General features: G+C 39.9%; 1 protein-coding gene across 1 annotated transcript in view; it reads right to left on the bottom strand.

The window, feature by feature from the left end:
• CPLX1 (complexin 1) overlaps positions 1-27,200 on the bottom strand; it is a 97,152-nt gene that overhangs the window by 26,860 nt on the left and 43,092 nt on the right. Inside the window, exon 2 of the mRNA XM_032441280.1 lies at positions 16,553-16,728. Within this exon, the coding sequence (XP_032297171.1) occupies positions 16,553-16,728 (176 nt within the window). The remainder of the gene's footprint in view (positions 1-16,552; positions 16,729-27,200) is intronic.

Here is a 27,200-nt window from a genome sequence, read left to right as displayed (position 1 = left end):
GCAAATCAATAATAATGTTGTTGGGGTTATTCTTGCCCTATATATATATGAATATATATATAACCACCTTATTATTGCCCTTAATTCTACCAATTCTAAATTTCTGCTTCTGCTCTTTTTCCTTGTTGATAAAATTTGGCACATTCTATCATGTTATTCTTTCTCAGTTTCTTCACTATTATTTCTTAGGATAGGAAGATTTTTCCTATAATACACATATACGCTTAGTAAAACTTTTTTCATAGTTTCAAATGGTTATGTTTCCCTGCACAAAATGTGATCTTTCAGCTCATTTATTCCATTACTGTTTTGGACTTTCTAAAGCCACCCATCAGAAGTAACAAATAATCACTATTTGTTTACTTAAAATTAGCATTGCTAATACAGTCTAAGCTCTGCTAATAGCACTTCATTCCTGCATGCAACAGAACCCAGCAGCTAGTACTAGATATTACCTGCTGTCCAGGAATGCAATGAGAGCTAGGAGTGACCAGCAGCTGCTAGCCTCAGAAGTAGTTGCCAGGTATCTACCACCCTTTACACACATACAGAAGTTTTCTTTTTTTCTTTTAAGGGAATGCCTTTAAATCTTAGCTTTTTATTTTTTTATTATTATTATTTGATTTTTTGTGCCTTGCATAAGATAATGCTATAAACTAGTAAAAATTAAGTTCTATTATGGCCTAAACAGACAAAAGACATAGGAAAGACCTATTTAATTTATAGTGAATGTTTCTGATCATGTCAGATATAGTAGCAAGTTCTAAAATTTTCTTTGAACAGTGATACTGTTTCAAGAGCAAAAAACAAAATATAGACTTTGAAAAGCAGTCATATAGCAGAAAGGCTGACATCTTAGGTAAGACAAACCAGAGACGACCAACTAATCCACACAAATGCACAGAGAAAGAGTTTAAATATTTACATGGAAAGTAATGCAAACCTTCTCCTTTGCAGTGTGTGCAATATACATGGTAAGACAACGCTGCATTTTTTTCCAGAAGGATACTTTCCTGGGTTAAGAACAAAGAATCGGAATGCTCCAATTCTTCAGAAAGGGAACCTGAGCTGAATACTGAAGAGCTTTTTTTTCTATGGTGTATTGAAGGCATGCAGGGAGGAATAAGAAATAACGAAATGAAACAAAAGAGATGGAAAACCATCTTTTAGTGGAAAACTTGAAATATGTTGTGATTAGCATAACAATACCATAGCTCCCGTACTAATCCATAAATTTGCATTTAAATAAATTAGATACTGTAGGTCATTTCTCTGCAGTTTAAGATTTTTAAATAAAAATGTAAGTTACTCTAATCTGTAGCTAGTATAATATGTTATTTGGGTTTGCTTTTTCTTTTCTTTTTTTTTTTTAAGTGAAAAAGTCATGCATGATTATCTTGTTTGTGCTTGTAATCAGCAACCTACTGTGACTTTGAATTAACTGGGATTCTACATTTTTTTCCTCTAGGGGTGGGAGGCAGGGGTTGCTGTGGGATACAAAATTGATAAAGGACATGGACTCAGAAGAAGCTTGTATTTGTTCTTGCTATGCTCCAGTAGTCTTCCCAATGGGATGGCTCCTTAAATGAACACTGTGTGCATGTGAGTGATGGGAACTGTGACAAACTTAAGTTCTGCTGTCTCCATTAGGACAGCAATCTGTAGCAGGATCAATAATGGCACTTCTCTCACACAGAGTGCTTTGCTTTTAGTTGTAGTATCATCTTCCAAAAACGTTCTGCCTCCCAGCTGAAAGCAGCTGGCTAAGCAAAGGAGTCAGACAAGTCCTTGCAGTATCATAAACCAAATTTTCAAAGGGAATGGAGGAAGACAAGCTTTGCATATAGCTAGTCCACACCACACCTCTTCTCTATATCTTCTCCTTTCACTTTGGCACACCTCTATTGCAGTGCCATCATGATAGGGATAACACTAAAACCAAGTGCGTGGTACACTTCCCACGTGGGACCAAAATTCTCCCGCTCACTCTACATAACTGAATTTCTTGCCTTTGAGTTCTGATTTTGTAAACCATCTTATGTTTTTGCATGGTGAGGAGAATACTGCAAGCAACACTGGCAGGTTTTACAAGAGGGAGAGCTGTACTTGAAATGATGATCACGAGAAAATACGTAATTACAAATTTCATTGTGTTTATGAATGTACCACTGTTTTTTATTAATTAAAATCATGACAAATCAATCCAGTGCAGTCTTTAGTTAGTTCTGAACCATTTATGAATTAGTCTGTTTACACAGGCATCCCATGATGCAGCTTCCAGTTCAATTTTTCATTCATCTAGTGAAGTTGTTCACTGTGCCCTTGATTACAATAAAGCTTCAGAGACCTGAATTCTCCTAGCAAGACCCAGGTGCTTTAATAACTATTACTTTACTTTGTCAATACTTCAGAGCTTTCAAGTCTGATTTTAATTAGAGGAGCTGTGACATTTTTAGTATCTTCCAAGCAACTGCTTTACTTTGCAATCATGATGCTCTGATTACAAAAGGCTCGGGGAAGTGCTGTTGCAAGACAGCTTCCCTAGGAAGAGACATAGCTTTGTCCCATGCAGTTCTTCCCAAATTCCTTCAAAGAATGCTTATCTAGTGTTGAAGGTTTAAACTTTGTATTTCAGGCTTCTTTGCCAGAATCTTGTACAAACATATGCACATAATAGTGCAGAGCTTAACAAGGTTGTTTGTGAGCCATCACTGAGCAAATGTCAAGAAATTCTTCTAATAAAGCAGTGTTATGTTGTGTATTCAGAGCTTACTGCGTGTACATGTGAGATATGGGAATCAATTTCATACTCTTTGGTAATATCAGGACAGACAACGTACAGTAGCCTCAATACACCTGACTTAAACACCCCCCTGTAAATTAATAGCTGGATCCACATCAGTGTTTTACATCAGGCTATGGGGAAGTTCAAGGATTTCAATAATTATGTTTTGGAAAATTAAAATTTCTTTCTACTTCAGGCCACTAAGGGAAAACAGCCTATATCCATCAAATGAATCCTTTCACTAATCCTGAATTATATGTTCCCAGTTCTGGATATTCTTACTAAGAGCAGATGGTAAACCACAGACATCCTTGGTACTGTTCATAAGGCCACTATCATTATACCAGTATTCTCATTCACACTACTTTGTGGTTAAGACACTTGCTAAGGTACACACTGTAGGGAGGTGGCTTGAAATGCCATCATCTCCTGCCAGGATTTCACTATCTGCCTTAATTATGTGCAAGGAATGCCATGAAAGTAACGCCTCCTATTTTATGATGTTGGCCCACAATGTCAGAAGTGGATGTTGGTGGCATGGCAGTATAGGCTGAACTTTCCCACAAAGACTTCATTACATTACATTGCCATGTGACAGATGGCAGCAGAGGGGGAGTGTGACACAATGACATCTGACATGAAAATGCATATGAAGCAGAGATGTGTTACTGAGTTCCTCTGTGTGGATAAAACTTCACCCACTGACGTTCATCAGTGTTTGTGGAATGTTTCTGGAGACAAAACTGTGGCTGTGAGCACAGCAAAAGCCAGACTGCAAGGACAACATTTTCCATTGTAGCAATATAATGGAATATTGCCATCATAGCAGCTGTGAAACAGAGGGTTACCTCTGCTGGTGTAGACTGTTACAAGCACAGAATGTAGGCTCCTGTTCATCACTGGCAAAAATGCAGAGGTGATGACTATGTCGAAAAGGAATGTTTTGTAGCTGAGAATTTGCTTCATCAACTGGTGTTATTATGCTCTTTGTAACTGCTGTACTTCCATGTAAATAAATAGGAGGCACTGCTTTCAGAGTGACCTATCTAAGCAAATCACCACAGATGACAAAATCACTGGAAATGTATGTCTCAGACCTGTCCAAATAGTGACACACGTTGAAAATATGTTACTGAGCATGAAAACTTTTGCATAAATTTTATCAACATTCTGGTTTCAAAATTATTTTGAGTAGATTTAAGTCAATATAATGGGATCAAACTGTGGGCACTTCTCATTTGGTTATGCACATCATTAAATTATAAAGAAAAGACAAAGAATTTTCAGGCAGGTCAGCTCTAACTCAGTATGAGAATGTTGAACTTGCTCTCAGTATTCAAAATCCCGAGTTTACACATGAGGAGTAACTGTCTTTTGCAGTGGGAAGCTGCCCTTTGGAAACTCAGGATCAGTCAGTGGAAGAAGAACAGAGTCTTTCTTTCTTATTTGTGTTCTAATCCTATTTTGCATTTGTGAGGCAAGCAGAGATAAAAAGCAGTGCTGTGAACACAAATCGACCATGCAATGTAAATAGCACCAGTTTTCAGCTAGAGGGTGGGATAGAAAAATCAATAAAAATGTTGGTGTCTTGAGTAATTCTCAACCCCACTACTGTGCATGTACTTGCCATCTAAGTTCACTCAGAGATTCTTGCCAAAGATCTCATAGAAAAGATTGGTGATCCAGCTGCAAGGGTGCACGGTGGCTCTTAGACAGGCTCTAATGTGACACATCAGAGTGACAGGCAGACTACAACCAACATAAGTGACAGGCCTTTTTCCTTGACACTTAGTAAGCCTGTCAAACTGCGCTGAACACTAAACCTGTGAGAAAATAAAAGTTTGAACAGGAGAATACATACTTCTGTCAAGGGAAAGAGCCTCCAGAGAAGCGCAGCCCCTAAGCCAGCTTTCTCCTCTTTCCCTCACAGTGTCAGATCCTTTGCAGGAGCAGAAATAGCCCTATCTATCTGGCAGTTTCTGATTTGAGGTTCTCCCACTACCTGTATAACGTGAAGCCCCAGAGCTGCTCCTACATTCCTCAACATCCACATACACTTTTAAAGCCTGTGCAGCACAGAATCACCCCCAAACCATTTGCCGAACATCCAGCCTGGATTGCAGAAGAATGGCCATTCATCCAAAAGTAGGTTAAGTCTTTATCACCATTCCTAACAAATGGTTTTGAAAATGACTAAATTTTTCACTGTGCACTGAAATCTAACAATATAACATTATCTTCCTTTGCAACAAACCCTAAGAAATAGAACAGGAACATGCATCCTCTCCCTAAAGGGAAATGGGATGAACCCTTTTCAACTACTTATAGAGAGATGAGAGTCCATGGTCCTCTCTCTGCTCATATACATGAGACGTCCCAGCAAGACTTCAACATGAAGACTCTCTCTTAATGCTCAGCTTTATCTTCTTTGGAATCTGCCTTCTCCTTCAAGACACAGGAGAAAGGTACATGAAGAACAAAAGCACACAGCAGAACTGAGAACACATACTATTGACACTTTCATTGAAGAAAGTAACACAAGAGTGAGAATTGTCTCTCTAAGTTACAAAAGACTGGAAGACTAGTTGGCATATTGATAGAAGACATTGGTGTTGTACTTCTTAATTTATAAAGCACTGTGAAACTTTTAGGAGTTAATCAATGCAAGCTTATGGCTAATAAACTGACAGATTTAAATGTCTACATGTAAGGTCAAGGAACAGTTCCACTCAATTTCCTGAGTACTCTGCACCTTGTCCATGGCTTTGTGGAGATCCTGTGCCTGTTTCATAAATATCTCTCTCTGTTGCTGCTTTAAATTTTCTCACTTATCCCTCCTGCAGAGATTATGAGGAACACAAACACAATAGAGAAGGGCTGCAATAGTGCCAAGTAGGTCTTGAGGTAGGAATAGTCACCAAGCAGATGGAGAATATCCCAGATGTCTTGCTCTCAAAAATCTCCCAACCTCAGACGCATAGTAAAATTCAGCTAAATTTAAGCCACAGACTCGACTTCCTCAGCTGAACTAAAAGCCCATGATTTGCGAGACTAACGCAAAGTGTTTAAGGGCAGAAAGGTCTTGTTTGTCATTTGATTTTAGATTGACTGCAGAAAGTGGAGATGCACCTCTTCAGCTCACTGAAGGCAGTTTGCTAGCTTCCTGCTGTCTCAACAAACCTAATAGCTCCTCCTAATTGCAGTGCATGGAAATCTGTGATAACAACATCACAGCACAGTAAATGTGAAGATAGCAAGTGTGAATTTTCTAGCCAGATAAGCAGCTGGAACAAGTACACAGACATAATGAGGCCGAACCCCTGCTTCTCTGCAATATTTTTTTGCTACTTTTATTACAGAATACTAGGCGTGACCCACAGGGATCATCTAGGCCCTGCACAGGACCACCCATGTCCACGCTCTGAGAAGCCTGTTCTACCCACCTCTGGTGCAGCCGCTTTCCCTGACCCCCAGCTGCCCCTTTCCCTGACACAGCTCTATGTTGTTCCCTCAGGCATTAGCATTTGGCTTCATCTGTTGCCTTAATCTTCCTCCATATATATATATATGTTGAGCCATCTCCTTCAGTAATTGAGACAGGGTATGAAAACTCTCCATTTTTCCTCAGTTCAATTAGTAGCAATAGGAGTCCATGGGGAATTAAGAGTCACTGCAAGAGGCAGGCAAAGACTATGCAACTGCCACAAGCAGAGCATGCCCTAAACTTCTCACCCAGTCCCATGCCCAAACTCAGATCTGGTATTCTACCAGCCATCTTCTATCAGGCACATGAGGTGACTAATTCTCTCTGACAGTTGTTAAATGCCATGCTGATGAAACTCTGAGCAATGTCAGAATAGATGCACAGCTTCACAGTAAGGCCAGCATGAAGTCACATCTCGCTGTAAGGAAGCAGCTACATTTCAGAGCTTGTGTCTAGCTCTGATAACTTTTAACAGCAAAGAATGATGTATCCATTAGCAGAACTGTGAAGGCATCAGGCTGATTTCTCAAGCAGGTGTAATTCCACAAGCCTCATTAAGTCCTGGTAAGTTATCTGTTCATTCAAAACTCAGATAACAAACTGCCAGTATAAGAGACATAATGCAGCTAATGTCTGATTTGAAGCAGTAATGGGAACCCTTTGGCTGCAGCAAAAATGGAATAGACCTTTATATCCTGTTTCACTCCTGTTTCATGACCTTGACAGTCCTTGAATTAGCTTGACAAAAAAAAAAAAAAAAAGGCAAACCCACAGCTGTCAAAGGGAAAAAAAAAAAAGTGGTGTAATGGTGTAACTGTACATATTACAGGCAATAGTGCTGATTAAATTACCTCCATACCATCTGCATTTTTTGGCTGACACAAGCAGCATGACCTAGAACAGAGATAACTACATTAAAGGACCAAACAAATAAAAAAATATGAGGGGGAGGTGCTGGAAAGAACTGAGAAGTCCCTCCAGTCACCTAGTGAAATTTTTCACCATCCTGATTAAGGGGCTTTCTTACTGAATATATATATGTGTGTGTGTGTGTGTGTGTATATATATATGTATATATATATATATATATATATATATATATATTTTTTTTTCTCAAAACAAGAAAGAAAGAAAGAAAATGTTCTGCCTCTGGGTACAAAGTGCTGTGTGCATATCCGTGTTTTGGTTTACTCAAGAGCTAAATTCCAGATGGTCTTGGCTCTGCTGGCTAAGAAAGTTCCAAGTGGTGGAGTGTGGGCATGGCAGCCATTTCCAGAGACCTGCAGGTACAAGGTCTGAGATGGTCTCTGCTTCCACATTCTAAACTTCTTTCATGAGTTGTTGCCTGAGGAGGTGCCTAGGTTGTGAGGAAGAGAAGAAAATCCATTTTCATAAAGATCAGACTACTCCCTAGGCATCCAGCTCCGGAAATCTATTTCCAGTTCAGCCACTGCATGGTCTGGGGCAAGCTGCTTCCATTTCCCATAACTCAGTTACTCCACCTGTAATTCACCAACAGTAGTGCTATACATATACTTAAAATACGTATATTCTGGAGCAGTTTTGAGAAAAAGCCATTCTGTGCATAGTTAGGTCTTGCTGGCTGGTGTAAGAAGAACCATGTTGCTACTCTTGCATTCACAAAAGAGCATCAAAAAAGGCAGAAATGGAGCTACCTAATGTCTCTGAGATGAGTGATATTATTATGTTTTTCAGAGTGAATGCAGGTAGAAATACACTGAAAAGACCAGCCCTCGCTTTCTTCTTAGCTCCATTTTTACGGGCTTGAAAAGTTCTTGCCTTGGAAAGCCAGCAAGAATGTGTGGCCAAAACTGAGGCACACAGTGGGCTGTGTCTACCATGGTGGAAGACTGCAAATCTTGCAACAAAAGAACAGTGGATTCTGCAAGCACATAGTCAGCTTTCCTTTCTTCTTCATGCAGATATTCAGGTCTGCCAGTGACAGGATGGTTGTAAACGTTACCACCAAGTTGAACAGCCACTTGTGGATCATTGCTAGTCCTCTGAACAAGGGTAGGTCACCCATGCACTTTCTCAGGCTATGGACTAGACATGGGAAAAGGTGAATGCAGACTGCCACTCAAACTGGAGCAAAATAAGATTTTGTCCTCACTGCAAACATTCCCATTCTGGTCATCTTCCCTTTGCATATGCAAAGAAAAAGTATCTTTCAAATTATATAAAATCTATTCAATCTCTTCCTATATACATATTTCTTTGTGTGTATCTGCACTTAAATCAGGGAATATATGATGGCTGTGCATACAGTTTTCTGCAATGTAACCAGTTTGCTCTGGCTCTGAAAAGAAAAACAAAAAACCCAAGAGCCTCCAAACTAAACAAACTCCTTAAACAGCAGTTAAACCATCAGAAAAAAAAAAAATGCACAAGAGAAACAGAAAGATCTTGTACTGTGTGATGAGACAAAAAGTTACAAACAGCTACTGCCTTCCCCCATTTCCTCTGGAGGTAACATAAGTAACTGATGGGTTAATGGAGGTCTGAGAACCCTTTTTTATGAAGATGAAAGAATTTGTTAATTGAAATGCTGTATATTTGTTTCCGAATAGATCATATAGCAATGGGGTATGCCGGCATGACTACCTGGTGTGTATTGGACAGTGTGGCAACAGAACAGCTACTCCAGTGGGGTGGCTGGTCAGACACAGATGCTCAATTACAATAGTACTGGAAAAGAACTTGCAATACCACATTTTGGGGGATTCACTATTCTTGCTTTTACAAGCGAGACAAATGTCTATAGCTCATATTTCAAGAAGTCACTGCCAGGAGGTCTTGAGACACCACTCATAAGTCCTTCCAGCACCAATCACTGTGTGTCATCTCCATGGACTTATTTTGCAACCCAATCCAGAGATGGTGACGCCTCGTGCCCGCAATGTGCATGGGTTTTCCCAGCCAGCTCAGTAAGACAGAAGTAGTCTAAGTGAGGACGTCAGCAGAATGACTCCAAAGCCAACCCAACCAGTGCATAACGGTAAAAAAGGCTGTATTTCAAGTGACATTTCAGTAAGTTCAGAAGTATCACCCAGTGGGATCTAGTTAGCAAGTATCCAAAGTGACATCTACTGGTGTAAATTTGGATTAGCAAGAAATGTAGGAATGAAGTTACAGTAGACTTGCACAAAAAGAGCTGCTGGGTGAACCCCTTAGGTATTAGTGGGGGAATATGCATCTGGAAATGGAACCTGCTGTGTTCTTCTAAGTAACTGACCCCCTAAGTATTACTGATGCAGAGGAGAAGATGTCAGTTTGCTTTTGAATTGAAATGTGCCTCCCTTTTCCTTATGTTAAAAATGGCCTAAAACTACAACACAGAAAGGAATCCACAAAGCTTTTCCCACCAGGGAAGAGCAGTTATTTTAATGTTAAGAGAAAAGGCCTTGCAAATATACATTCATTCAGACTTCCTCAGGAATTCCCTAAGTGAGGCTGGATTCATGAAGACAAAAACATACTGCATATCCTGGAAACTTCCATGGAGATATAAGGATGAAATCACAAGGGTTAGCTAAGTACAGGTTCCTTTGAATCAATCCAAGGACGACTATGTTTCATACTGTCCTAGAAGCTCCTTGTCTGGGACATCAGTCACTGTTGAAAAGCACATGTGGGAGGTCAGTATTCTCTCTTTCAGCCTTCAGGAGATGCTACTGAACTAAGGAATACCCAGATAACTTTGCTAACCTTCAGCTTTCTAGTTGTGCTCTCTGGTATTGGAGATTAGTTTGTCAGCCTTTTTCCAAATAACAATCACTTGCCTCACAGCCAAGTGAGACTTTTACAGAAATACAAAGCAGAAACACAAACCTGATAGGAGTATTTCCAAAGGCTGTGAGTGACAGAGAAGGGAAATAGGTAGTTTAGCAAGATGCTAGAGGGCTTACTCTGAAATGTTCCATACTAAAGATCTTTATTCAGTGTTATGGGGAAAAGTGATATGAGACTTTAAGAATTTGCCTCAAAGACAACACAGACTGGCCAGGACATCTTTGCATGGGTCAGATTGGTATAGAAGTTCTGGCAGGAGGGAAGTCTAGAAATGTTCAAATCATATTTATCATCTTTAGTGTCTCCAAATGCCAGTATGAAAATGACCTGCAGTGGTATGGTTCCCCCTCAGACACCTCACCCTGCAAATGTCCTTTGCTTCCTTTGCTCTGCCTGGGTTTAATCAAGCTTCCACAGTCCTCAATAGTCAGTGAATCAAATCTGTCTAGATATACACTGAACACTTAAGGACATATCCTTTCAGCTTATAGCCAGAGAAGCGCATGATTAATTTGTTGTAGAGAATGCAATTCTTCTTGATCATCATCATCATTAGTGATGTTATGATTGTATCCACTCACCCAAGAGCTTACTTCCACAAATGCACAATACAATCCATTGTCCTACAGAACATCACACTGGGAATATCGTAGTCAGGTCTACTGCTGTATCATAATCGGAGCACTTGTGATGCACCCATAAATACTCTTCTGTCTATAGCACAGATAGTACCAGCACTAACCTAAACTAAGCAAGGAATTATTTTTTTTTTTTGTTGCAGGTTTTGGGTTTTTTTGAAACCATCAAAAGCACAGAAAGATTCAAGAGAATAAAATCTCTCCATCTGTGTAATACATTGATATTTTTGAAAATCTTTTAATATCCACACAATGAACAACAGTAACCACAGCTTAATTAGATCACATGTGCTGGGTAAAAGTTCACCTCACTGGTTTAATACCAATAATTTAAAAGGGAAGAGATCAAACAGGCTGTTTCATTGAGATACAAATGTTATCATTTGAATTGTAGAACTGAGGAAAATCTCTTCTTCATCATCTTTTGACACTCAAAGAACACAATTCCTATTTTTATTTTTTTTCAGTTGTTAGTAGCCTCCAGTGAAAAATGTAATATATGTTTCTTCCTCCCAAGGAAGACTGAATCTTCACAATTGGGTTTTCAGGCAGTGAAACTTCATACCTTTTAACAGGAATTTATAAAGCCCTTGGCAATACCTGCATCTTTAGCCAAGAATGAAACATTCCATGGATGCACTAACACTGGAGAGTTTAGATAACACCGTGAAGCTATTTTATAGCAGCAAAGTTTTACCAAAGTTAAGTTTGCCCTGCTGAGCTTGCAGCCTATTTCTGAAAGTTTGAAACTGCTGGAAAACAGAGACAGTTCACATACTGGTTTGCTTCTTCCTTGTGACCAGTCATGGATGCAAATATGCTAACGAAATATAAAGTAAATCATTCTATTGCATAGTTATGTTGCATGTTGATTATATCAAACAAGAGTCTAAGGCTATTGCTAAAAGTTCTGATCGCCTTTTTGTCTGAATGATTTATCACCAAAAGCGAGTTTCAAAAGCAGTGAAAAAATAAAAAGAAAGAAAAAAGTATGATGGAAATACTTTCCTTCCAGAGAGTACAAAAGCCTGAACTTCTCCAACTGTCAGTAATCCAAGTATTCCAACAGCACCCACCTTTAATTGTGGAGATACTGAAATTACAGAAGTCCTAAATATCTTTCAAGAACTGGAAATTTTTCATGCTTTTCATGGGATATGGACATTTCCAAATACTGCAGAGAATTTTACTGCCTACAGATGAAAATTTCTAACCAGTTGAGAGCAATTAAGAGACCAAATGGGAACTAAGAATTAATGGCTCTAATCAAGAGACAGATGGACTTACACTTAACCAGCACATTTCCCTATTGTCTGATATGCTGCTGGTAGGAACAAACACCAAAATTCTCAACACCATTCTCTTATTGCCAGCCAGCATTGAGACAAGCAAGTTCCACAGACCGGGGCCAGCTGATGCAAAGAGATGACAACATTGTCTTGCCGCCAAGGCATTAAATATATAATATTTTTTTAACTCAGTATATAGAAAGCAAACAAACGTATTTTCCCTTCCCAAATAAATCTCAGAAGAATTAGGGAGATAGACATGTTTACCTTGGGTAAAGGGTTTATGTGTGTCTTCATCAACTACGCTAAAGAAAGCATAGCAACAACAAGAATTCAGATACTACCTAGTAAGTGAGGCTAGGATGGCAAAGACTGAGTACTAAACGTCTGCTAATTAAACAAATGGTTCAGCTCATTGCATGCAATAGGAGAAGAGTGGTTTCTAGTACCACAAACAGAACGTGACCATGCCACTAAGCACAGTTTCAGAACTATTAAACAGCATCCAACAAGTTAAATTACATTTGTAGAGGCAACTGAGACTTCCAGATTTTGAATTTTCTCTTTGCCACATTTATACTTCTCATGTAGATTGCAGGCTCAGCTTCAAGGACAGAAATTCTTTACAATATAACTAAACTTTACTTTTGTTCTCTACAGCATATAAGGCTACTCAAAAGCAAGCTAGGTCAGAGACACTTCCTACATTTTACACTGAGAACTGAGCATACAAAATCTACTACAAACGTGAATTCTGTCTTGAAGCCAAGCCATTTGATCAGAGGACCATGTTTAAATACTTTCTCATTGAAACCCATCACTGTGAGGACTGTCCCAAGCTCTTCCTAACTCAGCATGCACTCAGAAATACCAGTTTTCCAGAGCATCAGTAAGACTTGCAGGAAGTGTACCACAGGCACTGTATCACTAGCAGCCAAGATAGGTGGAGTATTAATTACAGTGCATGTCCTAAGGCTCTCTCCGGCCTAAGTTCCACCACAATGGAGGAAACAATTAATTATGTAATTAAGTAATTGTGGATCTTTACACTGAGAAAAGTTAACAGCTTTCACAGCCCGGGTATGCAGGTATATAACACAAGGTTGTGGAGCAGGGTATTCAACCCAGGAGCACTGTAAACAAGATGGTTGTTCTTGCATAGTATACTGATAGTACTAGTGCTTGGCACTGATCAAGCTAAAGTGATATTAGCTATTCACTTCCCCACCAGCTGAGCATCAGAACCTGACTCATTTGCCTCATCAAAGGCCCCTGAACAGTCTTGTCTGTGGCAGTCAAGTGTGGCACCTCTTCCCAGAGATGACTGTGGAAGAGTCCAGAAGATGTATGAAGCAGCAGTATTCAAATCAAGCCTGGGTCAAACCTCCATCAGGCCAGAAAGCAAGCTCCATACACAGGCATTGGAGTAGGAGGAAATTCTTCACAAGCTCTCAATCCATTTTTGCAAAATGAAAAATTTTCTGAACTTTAATATTAGGTTGGAGCTGGCTTTAATGTCAGGTAAGAACGAGGGTAAAAAAATAAAAATCAAAATGCCATCTCCAAATGTCTTTCTTGAAAATTATTTCCAGACAAATATGTTCTGTATTTTTTAATGAAAAAAATATTTGATTGTGGCATAATCCGTTCTTTCCTTACTCTAAAGATTTCTTGTGCCTGGCTGCCAAGTTGGCTGAGTTCATATGTAATTTCAGTTTAACAGACTGGATTAAAAACCTGAAGTTATCTAGAGCATATGAACCACATCATTCCCTTCAAGCTCTACCATGGCTCTCACATTTTCCTGAAGCCATAAAAAAGAGATGGTAACCACAACACTTGCTGAAGTACTGAGGTAAAAGGTCCAAAACAACATGAAAAATCAGTTGCTTCTGTTAACATTGCCTAGAGTAATACCAGCTGATTCATGAAGCCATTATGCTCTGACCTGTGCCTGGGCCTGGGCCACACTTAAGGCCATGTCTTTGTGGCTGTGACTTTGTGACCCAGGTGCTGTGCTTTCAAATTTTCTTCTGAATAAATAACCTATTTTTACTCACACTCTCAATTTACTTGCTCATTTCTTGCTCCTTTGCAAAAAAAGGATGAAATCATCTGGGAGATGTCTAATATTTAAATTTTCTAGGATGTAATTCATACTTGCTAACAACAGATTCTGTTGTCTAACATAGAGGCTGTGTTTTGGTTTTCTACTCCTTTATATTTCTGTTTTCAGTGAAGCTGATAGAGTCAAAGGTCATTTTTAAATGAACAAGGAAGGAAATAAATCAATTGCCTTTTTTCTTGTCTTTTAAAACTATTTTCACAATTCTGGTCACAAGGTTACAATACTTGATCAAATCGATCTCTGTCAGGATAAAGTCTCTCTTTCACATCTCTCAAGCTGAAAAAAGAAATCCCAAGCTGCTGCTTTCTAAAGCCTTATCTGTCTTTTCTGATTCTGCAGAAAACAGCTTCCTCTTTCAAACAACATACTACCTGAGATTATCCCCATGAGAGTAAATCACACCGAGTGAGGCTCCTGCATTTCACAAGACCCTGCTGCTAATCTCAAAGGTAACCCATCACATTGCTATAGAAGCTGCAGTACAGAGCTTTGACTGAGGCCAAACAACATTCCTCCAAGTGTCCCTATTTGCCCTCTCTGTACAGCCAAAAATTCACCTGTCAAAGCAATACTGATCAGGAGTCGATGTATTTCCAAGAGACTTCCACACCCAATACTCAGCTTGACTCAGCAAAGCTGTCAATATCCCAGGGAAACCGCTATTGGCTAGTTGTTTCAGCCAAGCTTAAATTGCCTGCAACCTATTCCCCAATATCTATATGACAGTCAAGGTCACCTATGATTTGTAACAGCGAACAACTCAGTTGACTTAAATGCTTTCATTACAGTTTACCTAACATCACGAAAAATGCAATCCTCATCTATCTTGTCACTTCAGTAGCACAGAAGAACAGACAGTGACTATCGGAAAAAAGGCACTGGGCCAGGTACCTGCAACTAGAAATTCATTACACTTCTTAATGACAAAATCAGACCCATGTCAATGCTTAGAAACACACAAAGTACATTAAGCACACAGTACACACATTAACATATTTATATTAAAATATTACATTACAGGGGTATATATTCACTAAATATGTCCCCAAAACAATAGCTTTTAACAAAGTTGAAGTTCTGAATCTGTCTGCCTTATAACTAATACCTTCTTTAAGGATCATATGAATACCCATGTCTGTCAGAAGCGGAGTCAGAGCCAGATGATTCACATTAAATTCTATGTCTTCTTAGAATCTTAAGTCCCAAATTCTTCATTTGCAGAACAATTCTTGATACCTCTTTCCAAGATACATTGTGACTCAAGAACAACCCATCCTTATTCACACTTCTGTCCTGAATCATAATAGTTGTGTCTGAAGTTCAGCCTTGTGTTGTCAATGTTTTGTTTATGCACAGTCACTCTCAGCAGTGTGGTGAGACCTGAAGCTTTCTCCCATATACATTCCTGCACAGAGGTAGGCACACCACATGGTACATCTCTTATACTGTGCAGGACTTCTTCATTTAGTGCACAGGTTTTGGTCTAAAATTGTTATTGAACACACGACAGGAGCTGAGCCACCACACCCTGTCCTTATACACAGCCTCTACTCCCTTCTGGACATTTTATTCCTTGACGAGTAATGTAAACCATGGCACAGTACTTCACTATCAGGAACTCCTCCATCAACCATTAGCCATGCTTGTTTACAAGTTAAGTTTTTCTAAAGAGTCGGTTCTGATTTGGTCTTAAGGATGTGGAAGCAAAACTGCCTTTTCTGCAAACACACAAATCCCTAAACCCAATGCATTGTAGCAATGGGTTCAGATATCTTAGATTAAGCTAATTTCTCTAGTAAAGGTTTGTTTCTTTTCAATCTCATCCTAAATCTTCACAATCATTCATTTGCTTTTCACACTAGATTGTAGTATTCCAAGAATCCAGATTGGCTCTCAATGTTTAAGTTCCTTGGGTAACTGAACCCCTCTATTCTGAGTTTATTTCCCTGCGAGTAGTGGAAGCCTAAATATAAAAAGTAGAGTAGATTGGTCCCATCTCAACCATCAACACAAATAAAGCCTCCAAAGCAATATAGACTTTATCTCTCAGAAGCACAGTGAATGATGATGCTACTCATAAATTGCAAATATAAGCTCAGAGAGCACATGTGCAGGGGATACAGAAGCCTGTAGCATTTGGAGTAATGTGGGTATTTAACAGAAGATGAGAAAAAAAGTTTTCACCCCACGCCTGCACTCCCTATTTCAGTAGTGCAATGCTTCTCAGTATGGGAGGCATGTTTAACCAGGGACAGAGATCCAGGAACAGTGCACAAAATAGAAAGCTCATTGTGGTAAAGTAATCACCTGGCTTTACCTGGGTGCTCAGGGCACTGGTTACAAATCAGATGAAAACAGCAGTTCTCCACTGAGCATTGTAAGTCACTCAGTGCATTTTGAAAGCCAGATCCCTACCTTGTCTCGAATCCCCTGTCTCATAACTTCTCTTTCAGCCTCCATCTTGGCATACTTGGCTTTCCGCTCCTCTTCCTGCTGGCGCAGCGCTTCCTGCCTCTCCTCCTCCTTCTTCTGCGCATCGGGGTCCTTCTCCTCCTCGCCCCCCAGCATCTTCCCCATGTCCTTGGTAGCCCCTAGAAAAAGAACAAGAGGAAGACAGTCTTGTAAAAATGTAGGAAAACCATCATGATGCCATGTCTCCCCATCTCCCCCACTCAGGAAGGCTTAGGCTGGAAAGAGACATTGGTAAAATCCTTTTTCAAAGAATGGTTCATTGTCATTCTTAGAAGTTAAGTGTGGGGAAGAGATTTTCAGTCTTTACAAGTCTTCCCAGGACGGAGATGGTTTAATATTGGTTCTTACAGGTAGAGAAATCTGCAGTACGTCAGGGTAACTCCTCCTGAACTGCCCTGGCAAGGACCAGTTGCCAGAATAATCACTGTCTCTAACAACCAACAAGGACTTTGTGAAAATGTGAGCTTTTCCATGACTTTTCTCTCTTTTTTATTCCACCTGCATTTCTTTTTCCTGAGTGTTTATTTTCCCAAAGCTCTAAACTGAAAGCAGCCTTGAACTGAAAGCAATCTTCCAATGCCTCCAAAATGTGAAAGAGAAATGGTGCTTTTACATCCCTCATAAAGGAGCATGGGCAAGCTGATCATTTTATGCCTAACATCCAGCATCAATAAATGGTTTTTAGAAAGGAGGGAAAAAATAAATATGACTGCCTCCATTCAGGTAAGCTAACTGCAAGCCTCTAGATACTTCCAATACTTCTGGAAACCTGTGGAGGAAAAGAAGGCACTCAGAGATCCAGCTCACAACAAATCAGCTGAAATTTTTGTGCTCTTTTCCACCATCAGCCTGTGTCTACTATCATTTTACCTCCTCAACATTTTGAGGATAAATTTACTCAGCCTAATCAATATTTTCTTTCCTTGGATGCAAGAAAGGCTAACTGAAATTGCAAGCAAGATTTGCTAGAATTTGATAGAAAGCAGAAAAGCAATGCACCCTATCTGTGGCATACATTTCTACAGCAGGTACATCACGAAAGAGCTTTTCTGTGTATAAAATAAAGTTTTAAATCAGCAGTACTTTCAGTATCCCTAAGTAAGACTGCAGGATGTACCGAGAAGTGGCTGAAGCTCCAGGACACATTTTTGATACTTACTTCTTAAGAGATGTAAAACAAGGTCAAAAACTGTCATCTTTCTGGCTCTTGTGAACAATGCATACAGCAAAGCACGTCAACAGTGTTCTGGGCTCCATTAGAAAGAGCACTGCCAGCTGACTGCAGGAACTTATTTTTCCCTCTACTCAGCCCTCCCCCTTACTCAGCCCTCTACACCTTACCTGGAATGCTGTGCCAAGATTTGGGATCTCCAATACAAAATAGATGTAGAACTACTGGAGTGACCCAGCTAAGGGTCAAGAGGATGATTAAGGGAATGAAGCATCTCTTATACAAAGAGAGATTGAGAGAGCTGGAACTGTTTAGCATGGTGCAAAGAAGGGTGAAGGGCTCAGGAAGTGTCTCAGTAGTATGCATAAATATTCTGTGAAAGGGAATGAAGAAGGAGCCAGGCCACTCTGTGGTGCCCAGGACAAGAGGAAAAGGGCACAAACTGAAACACAGCAAATCCCATTTAATCATAAGAAAAAAATATATATTTTTAAGGGTGCACAAAGAGGAAGTAGTCTCCCTCTGCAGATATGTTCAGAATTTCACAGGACTGTTCTATGCCACTTCATGAGAAAGGAATTAACTAGACAATCTCAGTGGGTCTCCACAAACATCAGCTCTGTGATTCTGTGAGATCTCACAAGTACTTGGTATAAATGTTAAATGAAAGCGCAGTTTGCAAGGGCAAGGTTGCAGAGCATGTATACAAACAGATCCTGGATCAGACCTGATGGAAAGTAAATTCTTAGTCCTCCTGACCTTAGGCATAGGAGCACCATCTCCTAAGATCCTTCAGTAGTTTTTAGTATCTCCCTGACATCAGTCAAGCTTTTACACAGGAAAAAGAAACACAAAATCAACCAGTAAAAGCAGTGCTCAATCTGTTACTGGTTCAAAAAGAGAAAGAATAAAAGGAAAAAGTTCTCCTAAATATTGTAATGTAAAGTTATTTTCTGCAAAAGCTTTTGAAGAGCATTTCTAAAGATGACTTGCAAAGAAAGATTAATAGGAACATCCTGGGCATCCTTAATCAAGCAAAGAACGATGGAAATTTCCACATCCCATTGCTTCAGGTAAGGTAATTAAGTCAGATCAGCAGAACTTCTTTAACACAAAATTCATTCGGTAATGCAGATAAATAGCACTTCATGCATGTCTTCAAGAGGGCTACATAAATATGTGTGCTTAGATCTCAGAGGATGTTATGGAAATTCCCCTTATAAATCACAGGTGTCAGAGGCAGCAGTGAGAGGGTCATTTGAAACAGTTATGCCCTAAGGAAATTCTGCAGGTAAAAAGTTTTCTATATAGGCCAGAAAAATGGTTTTAAAAATACATTTCTCTCTTAAACATTCAGTAACTACTGTCAAAACTGCCTCCCTTTTAGAACTGTACACTTTGAAAAGAGTAAAAATGGCAACTCATTTTGCCCTGCCTTACATGACAGGAAGCCCACGAGATGGATGTTTTTATACAATTATTTGTGGCTGAACCGTATTTAGACTGAACAGATAGGGAAACTGACGTTTCAGGGATTTTAAACAGCAGCATGGCTTTCATGCTATTATCTAAGCACCTGCAGCTAATCACACTGGAAAAGGAATGGCCACTCATTTTGCAGCATCACTTCAGAACCAGAACTAACATCATATTACTGATACTGCTGGGGAGAAACTTTTTATTACCTTGGCCACAGTGCACATATTAGTTTATGGCTGGTTTACTAGTTGAACTCTGACATTTTATTGAATGTTGTAGTGCATGAAAAAAGGTGAATTTGCCATTGAGGAAAAAAAAAACCAAAAAAAAACCTTGTAGCAAATACTGTGGGATTCCTTCTTCTGCCTACAAGTCAAGACTCTTAATCACTAATTTGGCAGGAAAGTTTGGACTAGTATTTATCTGAAGTCTTCAATAAACAAAGTACTTTCATATGCAAATTTTTATTGCAATGCAAATCATACCCAAAGGAATCAGTTCTTATCCAAATATTCCTGGTCAAATCTCTTTCATGTTACAGAGATACCTGCAGATTACTTCTTCTGGCTAATGTGACACACGCTTGGTGTTCTGTTGCAGCCAAAATACACACCAGTAATGTGAGATTATTTCAGACAAAATACAAACTGTGCCTCTGTTTTCCCACGCCCTCATCTAAATATCAAACTGCATCTCCAACCTGTTCACTTTCCTCCAGCAAATTATGTGTAAAGCATAAAATGAGCTAGACAGGCTGAAAGAGCAGATGTCATCACTAGGGTGAAATGCCAACAGAGTGGCTAAATTCAGATTTGAACTCAAAGATGTTTTCCAGGTAGTCTCGCCTGTTTCAGAAGCAAAGATCCTATCACTACATCATATCATTACAGTAAGAGAGTATCCAGTATGATCCTGTTTTTTACAAAAAGTAGACCCACATCTGCTCTTGATCCGCTTGAAAGTAGAACAAAACAAAACAGTTTCAGAAAGTTTTCGGAGTAAAACAGTACATTTCTCACTGTAGAAAGCTGCTTTCTTGTAGATATCAATGACAAGGACAAAGATTCCTCTGATATCTGCCTTTCATTCCTTTAAGTGGAAGATAAAGGTACAGGGTCTTCTCTTTCTGCAGTTTTATTAGACATAGGATACCAATTCCCAGTCAACAGGTAAATAACACATCAATCCTTTCATCTGAAAAAAGGTCGTCTTTTTCCCACTAAAATTTGAGTAAAAATTTAACAGCCTTTCAGAAAAGTGTCATATGCTTTACCAAAACAGTACCTGTGTAAACAAAAGATTGTGTTTGTACATTAGTACTGAATAGCTCCGAAGGAGCCATCACAATTTATCAACTAACACACCTATGGAAACACATTAGAGATCTCAATTCTGTAAACAAACCACTAATGCTGAGTTCACTTAAGGAGTACACTTGAGAAATCATTACACCTTTGGAAAGGCCAATTTTCACTCCTTCTGGTGCAGTGGGGATCTTTGATAATTATCATTGCAATAAGTGAAAAAATTCTTGATGCAGTTCAGCTCCCAAAGCTCAAAGCAGACATGGAGCTCTGTTCACTTCTCCATATCCACTCAGTTGAAAAACCTTAAACAAATGAGAAAGAATGTATTGATTTGCATTTTTGCTCCCTGGGCCAGGCTATGGCTTGCAGTATATTTTTGTGTCAGTGACATGCCTAACATTTTCAGTGCTTAGTTTTCTGAAACATGACAGAAAAATAAAGTTGGAATGATTCCAGTGAGGTCTGTCTGAACACATCAAGTGGTAAGCTATAGATCCTGAGCAGTCCAAAAGATATCTAGTGGTAGAATGCAAATGGCCATGCAAGCAGTCAAAAATGAACACTCAGAGCTTCAACTTTCTGTATTTACAAAGTATAGACTTTTTTTATTAGTACTTATTTTTATTATTTTGTTCTCTCCATCCTTACCTCAGTGGATAGGTTACCTTTCAACTAAAAGAGAATGCAAGACACCACTCTCACCTTTGCCCCAAGCATCTGACCTTTTAATTCCTGCCAGTCCTCTGTGTGATCTGCTATCAAAAGATTATTGAGATGAAAGCAAGACAGAGAACAAATCTGCAGTCAACAGCTGGGTGACTCTGAAATACAGTTTTGGTTTTATTTCAGACAGAATGACACAAAACCATAGAATCATCAAGGTTGGAAGGGATCTACGGAGATCACCAAGTCCAATCCCCTGCTAAAGTAGGTTCCCAACAGTAGGTCACACAGAAAAGAGTCCCGACGGGTCTTGAGTATCTCCAGAGAGGGAGACTCTGCAGCCTCTCTGGGCAGTCTGTTCCAGTGCTTTATCACTCTCAGAGTAAAATTTTTTCCTCATTTTCACAAAGAACGTGGATATAAAGAAAAAGCCTTTTACAGTGAGGGTGGTGAAACACTGGCACAGGTTGCCTAGAAATGTGGTGAATGCCCTGTCCCTTCAAAGCCAGGCTATATGGGGCTCTGAACAACCTGACTGAGCTGTAGACCATGTTCACCGCAGTGGAGTTTAGATGACCTTTAAAGGTCCCTTCCAACTCTGAGGATTCTATGATTCTACAATTTCTTCCTTTGCACTGGTGCTAAATTCTTTTAATTCTGCACTAACACGAATTTATTAAGTTGCCTCTTACTAAATCTAAGCAATGTATATAGAGAAACCATTTTCAGGTGACATTGGTCTGATCTTCTCTCAGACCCACAGTGAAACTATGAGCCTCTCTCCTTTTTTTATATTTTTATAGCAAATCACAGATTCTCTTTTATGACAAAGTAGAAACAACCACTAAGCTATTAAGTATCTATTATTCAGAATAACCTGATAGGGTTGTTTCCATGCAGGAGCGTGGATCTTACAATCAGACTGTGAAAGATGTCAAGCACTGCTGATGGCCTGTCAGTGGTAATTCATTTGTATGCATTACACTCAGTGTTCCTTTTACCTATTATGGAAAACAGGGAACTGCTCTAAAATTAAGCACATTTCCTAGTTGTAACATTTTACATTCCTTGACTGAATTTCATTTGCTTTCTTTCTTACTTCTGTGATCTGTCATGAAGCCTACAAGGCACCATGAACAATTGTATTCTGATACATAAGTGCCTTGTATGCCAGATGGCACCTGATGTCACAGAACAACACCATTTCATGTCAGCAAGCACAGTGTGGTGGTACAAGCTCAGATAAATGAGATGAGTGTAGAAGGCAACTGAGGGGAGACAGAAGCTGTAGAAAGGTTACCACCTATGTTTGAGCTAAGTGTAAGGTTTCACAGCAGAAACAAACCAAAGGTTAGTAGAGGTCTATTGATTCAGTCTGCTGCAAGTGGGTTTTGAAAGGTTAAAAAATTCAAGTTCCACACCTACAAATGTCTCACATTCTACAGGAGATCAGTTTATTTTTCATCTAAGTGCATCCTTCTGCAACACTCAGATCAGGGTGAAGCCTTTTTACTATTGTCTCAGTAGGTACAACAAGCCCTTAAAAAAGGTGACTGATACTGTGTTCACTGGTAAATCTTACATTCCTGATGATTGTAGATAGGATGGCTGGGAAAGAGGTGAGTGCACCAAACAGGCCCTATTGAAGATTTGACCAGAAAACCTATGCAAATAGTTTTTCTGCAGTCCTTCACACATAATTTACACAGAGTGTGCATTTGAGTTTACAGAGCACACCTGCATCTCCAACCTGTTCATACAAGGCAACACTTCATGATGCACATGCAAAGCTCAGTGTGAGCAGAACAACTGGTACCAGCAAGCCTGCCTAACAAAGGTGGCCTGGGCTGGGGCCACACCATCACACAAAGCTAAATCATCACCTTGCTGTAGCAGATCTTTTCAAAGACAAAAGTTAGGCTTTCACTCCTGCGTACTTTATGCAAACATCTTCACAAGGAGAGATATTGCAGGAGCCTTCTCACTCCCCAATTCCATGCTGGTGCCTGTGCCCATGGGTGAAGAACACCGGATCATGAGCCTTCAAGGACCAGGAACTGCAGAAATACCATGAGTGGCCTGGAGGAACTTGCCTCTCTATTCCTGAGGGAAACACAGAAGGCAGATTCCCGAGCCTCTTCTTACCTAATTCCTGTCAGTTAAATCCTGCTACAAGGCAGCAGGAGGAAAAAAGGAAAAAGCCTGAAACGATCATCATCATTCACCACCCAACACTGAGAGGATGTTGAAAAACTGTTTCCCTACTGGTTAAAAGCAGCAGGAAAGGGAACAGAAAAGAAAACGATGCAGAAATGATGGGGGATGATCCTAGTGTATCAAGATGAGATGCTAACCTGAGTGCTGTTTGGAAAGGCACTGTTCACTACCTGGAACACCACAGACTTTAGTTATTCTGTGAATGGTTAGAAAAATGTTGGGTCTGCCTTCAGACACCCTTTATTTGTATGATTTTAGTCATTTTTTAAAGCCATTTATTCACTGTATGAACTGCTTTTAAAATATTTATTATATAACTCTTTCCCTAAAAGAAAGAACCCCAACTTTTATTACTGGAAAAGGGATTGAGAGAGAGGTTGAAAATGACATAAATAACAAAGATAACAGGAGTTTCTGCTTTCTCTGTTACAGAACTGCTTTATACGGATTTGGGAGTGAGCTTCAGAGCACCCTCATGTCCTCCTTCTCAGGGATTTCATCTTTTTCACTATCTGTATGATAAACTCTCCAGTGATAGGCCTTTTTGAGCTACATCTCTATAACCTCACTTGGAAGAGTGTAATTCCAGTCCTAAAGGACACACTATGAAAGTCCTACAATTGAAAAGACGGGGCAGTTTTCCCATAAATGAGGTGGCAAGGCTTCTGTTTCTGTTCTGGTCCATAATCCTTGGCAAATGCTTGTCTTGTCCACTCATCTCACATAACATGGTGAACACACAGCTATGAAGAATAAATGTTTGTCCAGATGCCACAAGCTGGCTGTCCAGGGTCTCTTACTAGCCTAGTCTAATTCAGGTGGCCAAAAAGCATAGGATGAGAATCATTTGGCCAAGTAAAAACATCTGCTTTAGGGGAAGAGTTATCTTCTAGACTTGCTGGCTGGCTCTCTAATGATGTAAAAGAGGACAAAGGTACCCTGTTTACATGAGGCCACCTGCATTGCATTATCCCACCATTAATCATATGCAATTCCTACTTCCATAAGAAAAATGAACCTGAAAGCAGTCCACAGTATATATTTGCCTGGGATTTATGATTGTTTCAGCCTCCTTTCACTGCTTCATAGAAATTATGCACTCTAGCACAGGCAATCACAATTAGCTCAGCAGTTTTCTTCTGTTTCAGTTTATTTTTCCATTCACTTCCACTCACTGTGCAGCTCCCCAAGAAAGAGCCAGAGGGAAAGAACAACACTGGAAAGTGTGCAAATCTCTGCTGATTTAATAGGTTTCCTAATGGCAGGCTGAATATTATTCTGGTGACAGATTCCAGACCCTCTCTGTTGCCTTGGAAAATCAAAGTCTTCCCCATGGCTTCTGATTGATGAGGATGATGAGCCTACCCAGGAAGCCCAGACATCAGCCTCTTAGACAATCCTGCTGATAGGAAACGCCCTGTCATTTTAAAGAAAAGCTTGCAGAGTCTGGAGCAATACAACACAGTGGGACCTTTGGTGACATGTTCAATAGATATACATACGGTGTTTCACAATAGGCAGCAGGCTAAAGCACCTCTGAAGAGAGCAATGAGAATGAAGAAATAGAACAACATCCTGCTGTAATTTCTCCCTCTGGTGGGAGGTAAGTAACATTTATCTGCTGCCAGGAAAGGGCGTTAAATATTGCTCATTATGTAGACTTCTGTGTTCCCTGGTACTCAGAGCGCACCTGTTAGGTTAAAAAATGTTACGTAGATCCATATTCCTGTTAGCTAAAGTCTGATAAATTTGTTTAGCAGCATGACAGGCATGAAAACAAACATTTTAAATTAAAAACAAAGCAAAATGGGGAAAGGAAAAAAAAAAAAAAAAAAAAAAGAAGATCAGATATTTTAGAAAGATGTTAGGACCATGTCAGTTGTTTCCCCAGTAAGTGGAAGACTGCAAACCACCATTCACCCCTGCCCCCGCAGGCTTCCCAGGAAGCCATATATCTTTGAAGAACATATCAGTGAGAACATATTGGCAGGAGGAAATGGTATTGCATAAGGGAACTAGGAAGAGAAAGACTGGAAATAAGCAAAACCATCACTGAAATATAACATCCTCCCACCATAATGTTTTAAAGGAGCTCTGGCCCAGATCTTCAACACGATGAGCCTTTCCCAGATGGCTGAGCTCTTCTGATGAGGTATCTCTGTGCACCTCTCCTTAACAGGAAGACAAGTTTAAGCAGATATTACACATTCTAACTGGAGAAATTATCAGAAGCCATTGTAAAAGGCATGAACTTACTAACGGCAGTAATCATAATTATATATTTTCTTAATATATTTCAGGAAACCTAGATGCGTGCTAGTAGAAATTCACTTTTGCTGGGGTGCTTCTTAGCAGCTGCATTGTTATCAGTGGGGGTACTAAATCAAATAAATAGATAAAAATATTATTTGAAATGATCTGTTGTTCTGATTAGGTGGCCATAAACCATATATTATTACATGCAATGAAACTCTACTTGAAGAAATGTTAACATACATCTTTCCTGTCAGTGTTTTTTGTTGTGGTTTCTTTTTTTAATTGATGTTTTGTTTGTTTGTTTGTTGCCACAGTCTTTGCTGGCAATCACTGTTTCCACATTTCTCAAGTCTCTCAAGACCCTGAACCTCAAGACAGGGACTGGGACTGTGAAGTCTTTCCCAGTGTGAATGAAGATTTGTTTGAGACCACTCTGTGAAACTGAACTTGCGTTAAGTCTAAGGATGACAATGAGATGCATCTAGGGGACCTGAGGTATTGTCAAGCCCCACTACATCATATGTGAAAAGGCATGTCGGTCAGAAAAAGTTCTTTTAAATTAATAGAAAGACCCTGAGAGCTACATAATGGTAAACCTCACCTCTGTGCCTGTGAAGATCATGGAACAGATCCTCCTGAAAGGTATCTTAAAAAATATGCAAGATGAGGAGGTGAACTGAAAGAGCTAGCACTGATTCACCAAGAGCAGATTGTGCCTGGCAAATCCAATGGCTTTCTATGATGTTGTGGTTCATCAGTGAACAATGAAAGACAGACTGGTGTAATCCACCTGCAACTCTGCAAGGCCCCTGATGCGGTCCACACCACATCCTTACCTCCAGACTGAAGAGGAATGGATTTGAAGGCTGAACTACTCAGTAGATAAGGAGTTGGCTGGATGACTCTATCCAGGCAGTTGCAGTCAACAATTTAATGTCTAGAATAACGTCATCAACAATGGGACTGAGTTTACTCACCACAAGTTTGTAGAAAACATCAAGCTGAGTGCTGCAGCTGGCAAGACAGAAAGAAGCAATGACTTCCAATGGTTCTGGACAGGCTTAGTAAGAGTCCTCCACATGAACCTCATGAAGTTGAACAAGGCTCATTGCAAGCTGCTGCACCTGGACTGGAGCAATTCCAAACATAAGTACAGACTCATGAATGAAGGGATTGGGAGAAGGCCTGTAGAGAAGAAGTTGGGGACAACTGTGGATGAAAAACTGGAGGTGGACTCTCAGGCAGGGCATGTTTGCAGCCCAGAAACCCAGTCATACCCCAGACTGCATCAAAAGAGGGATGGCAGCAGGGAGACAGAGGGGACTGTCTGCCTCTGCTCTGCCCTTGTGAAGTACCATCTGGAGTACTGTGTTTGGGCCTGGGGCCTCCAGAACGAGAAAGATGTGGAGCTGTGGGGGTGGGCCCAGCAGAGGCCACAGCAATGATCAGAGGGCTGGAGCACCAGTTCTGTGAAGAAAGGTTGAAGCTTGCTCAGTCT

Source organism: Coturnix japonica, chromosome Z, assembly GCF_001577835.2.
Source record: "Coturnix japonica isolate 7356 chromosome Z, Coturnix japonica 2.1, whole genome shotgun sequence".
Lineage (NCBI taxonomy): Eukaryota > Metazoa > Chordata > Aves > Galliformes > Phasianidae > Coturnix > Coturnix japonica.
The sequence above is the reverse complement of the archived record's forward strand: the minus strand, read 5'-3'. Positions and strand labels throughout refer to the sequence as shown.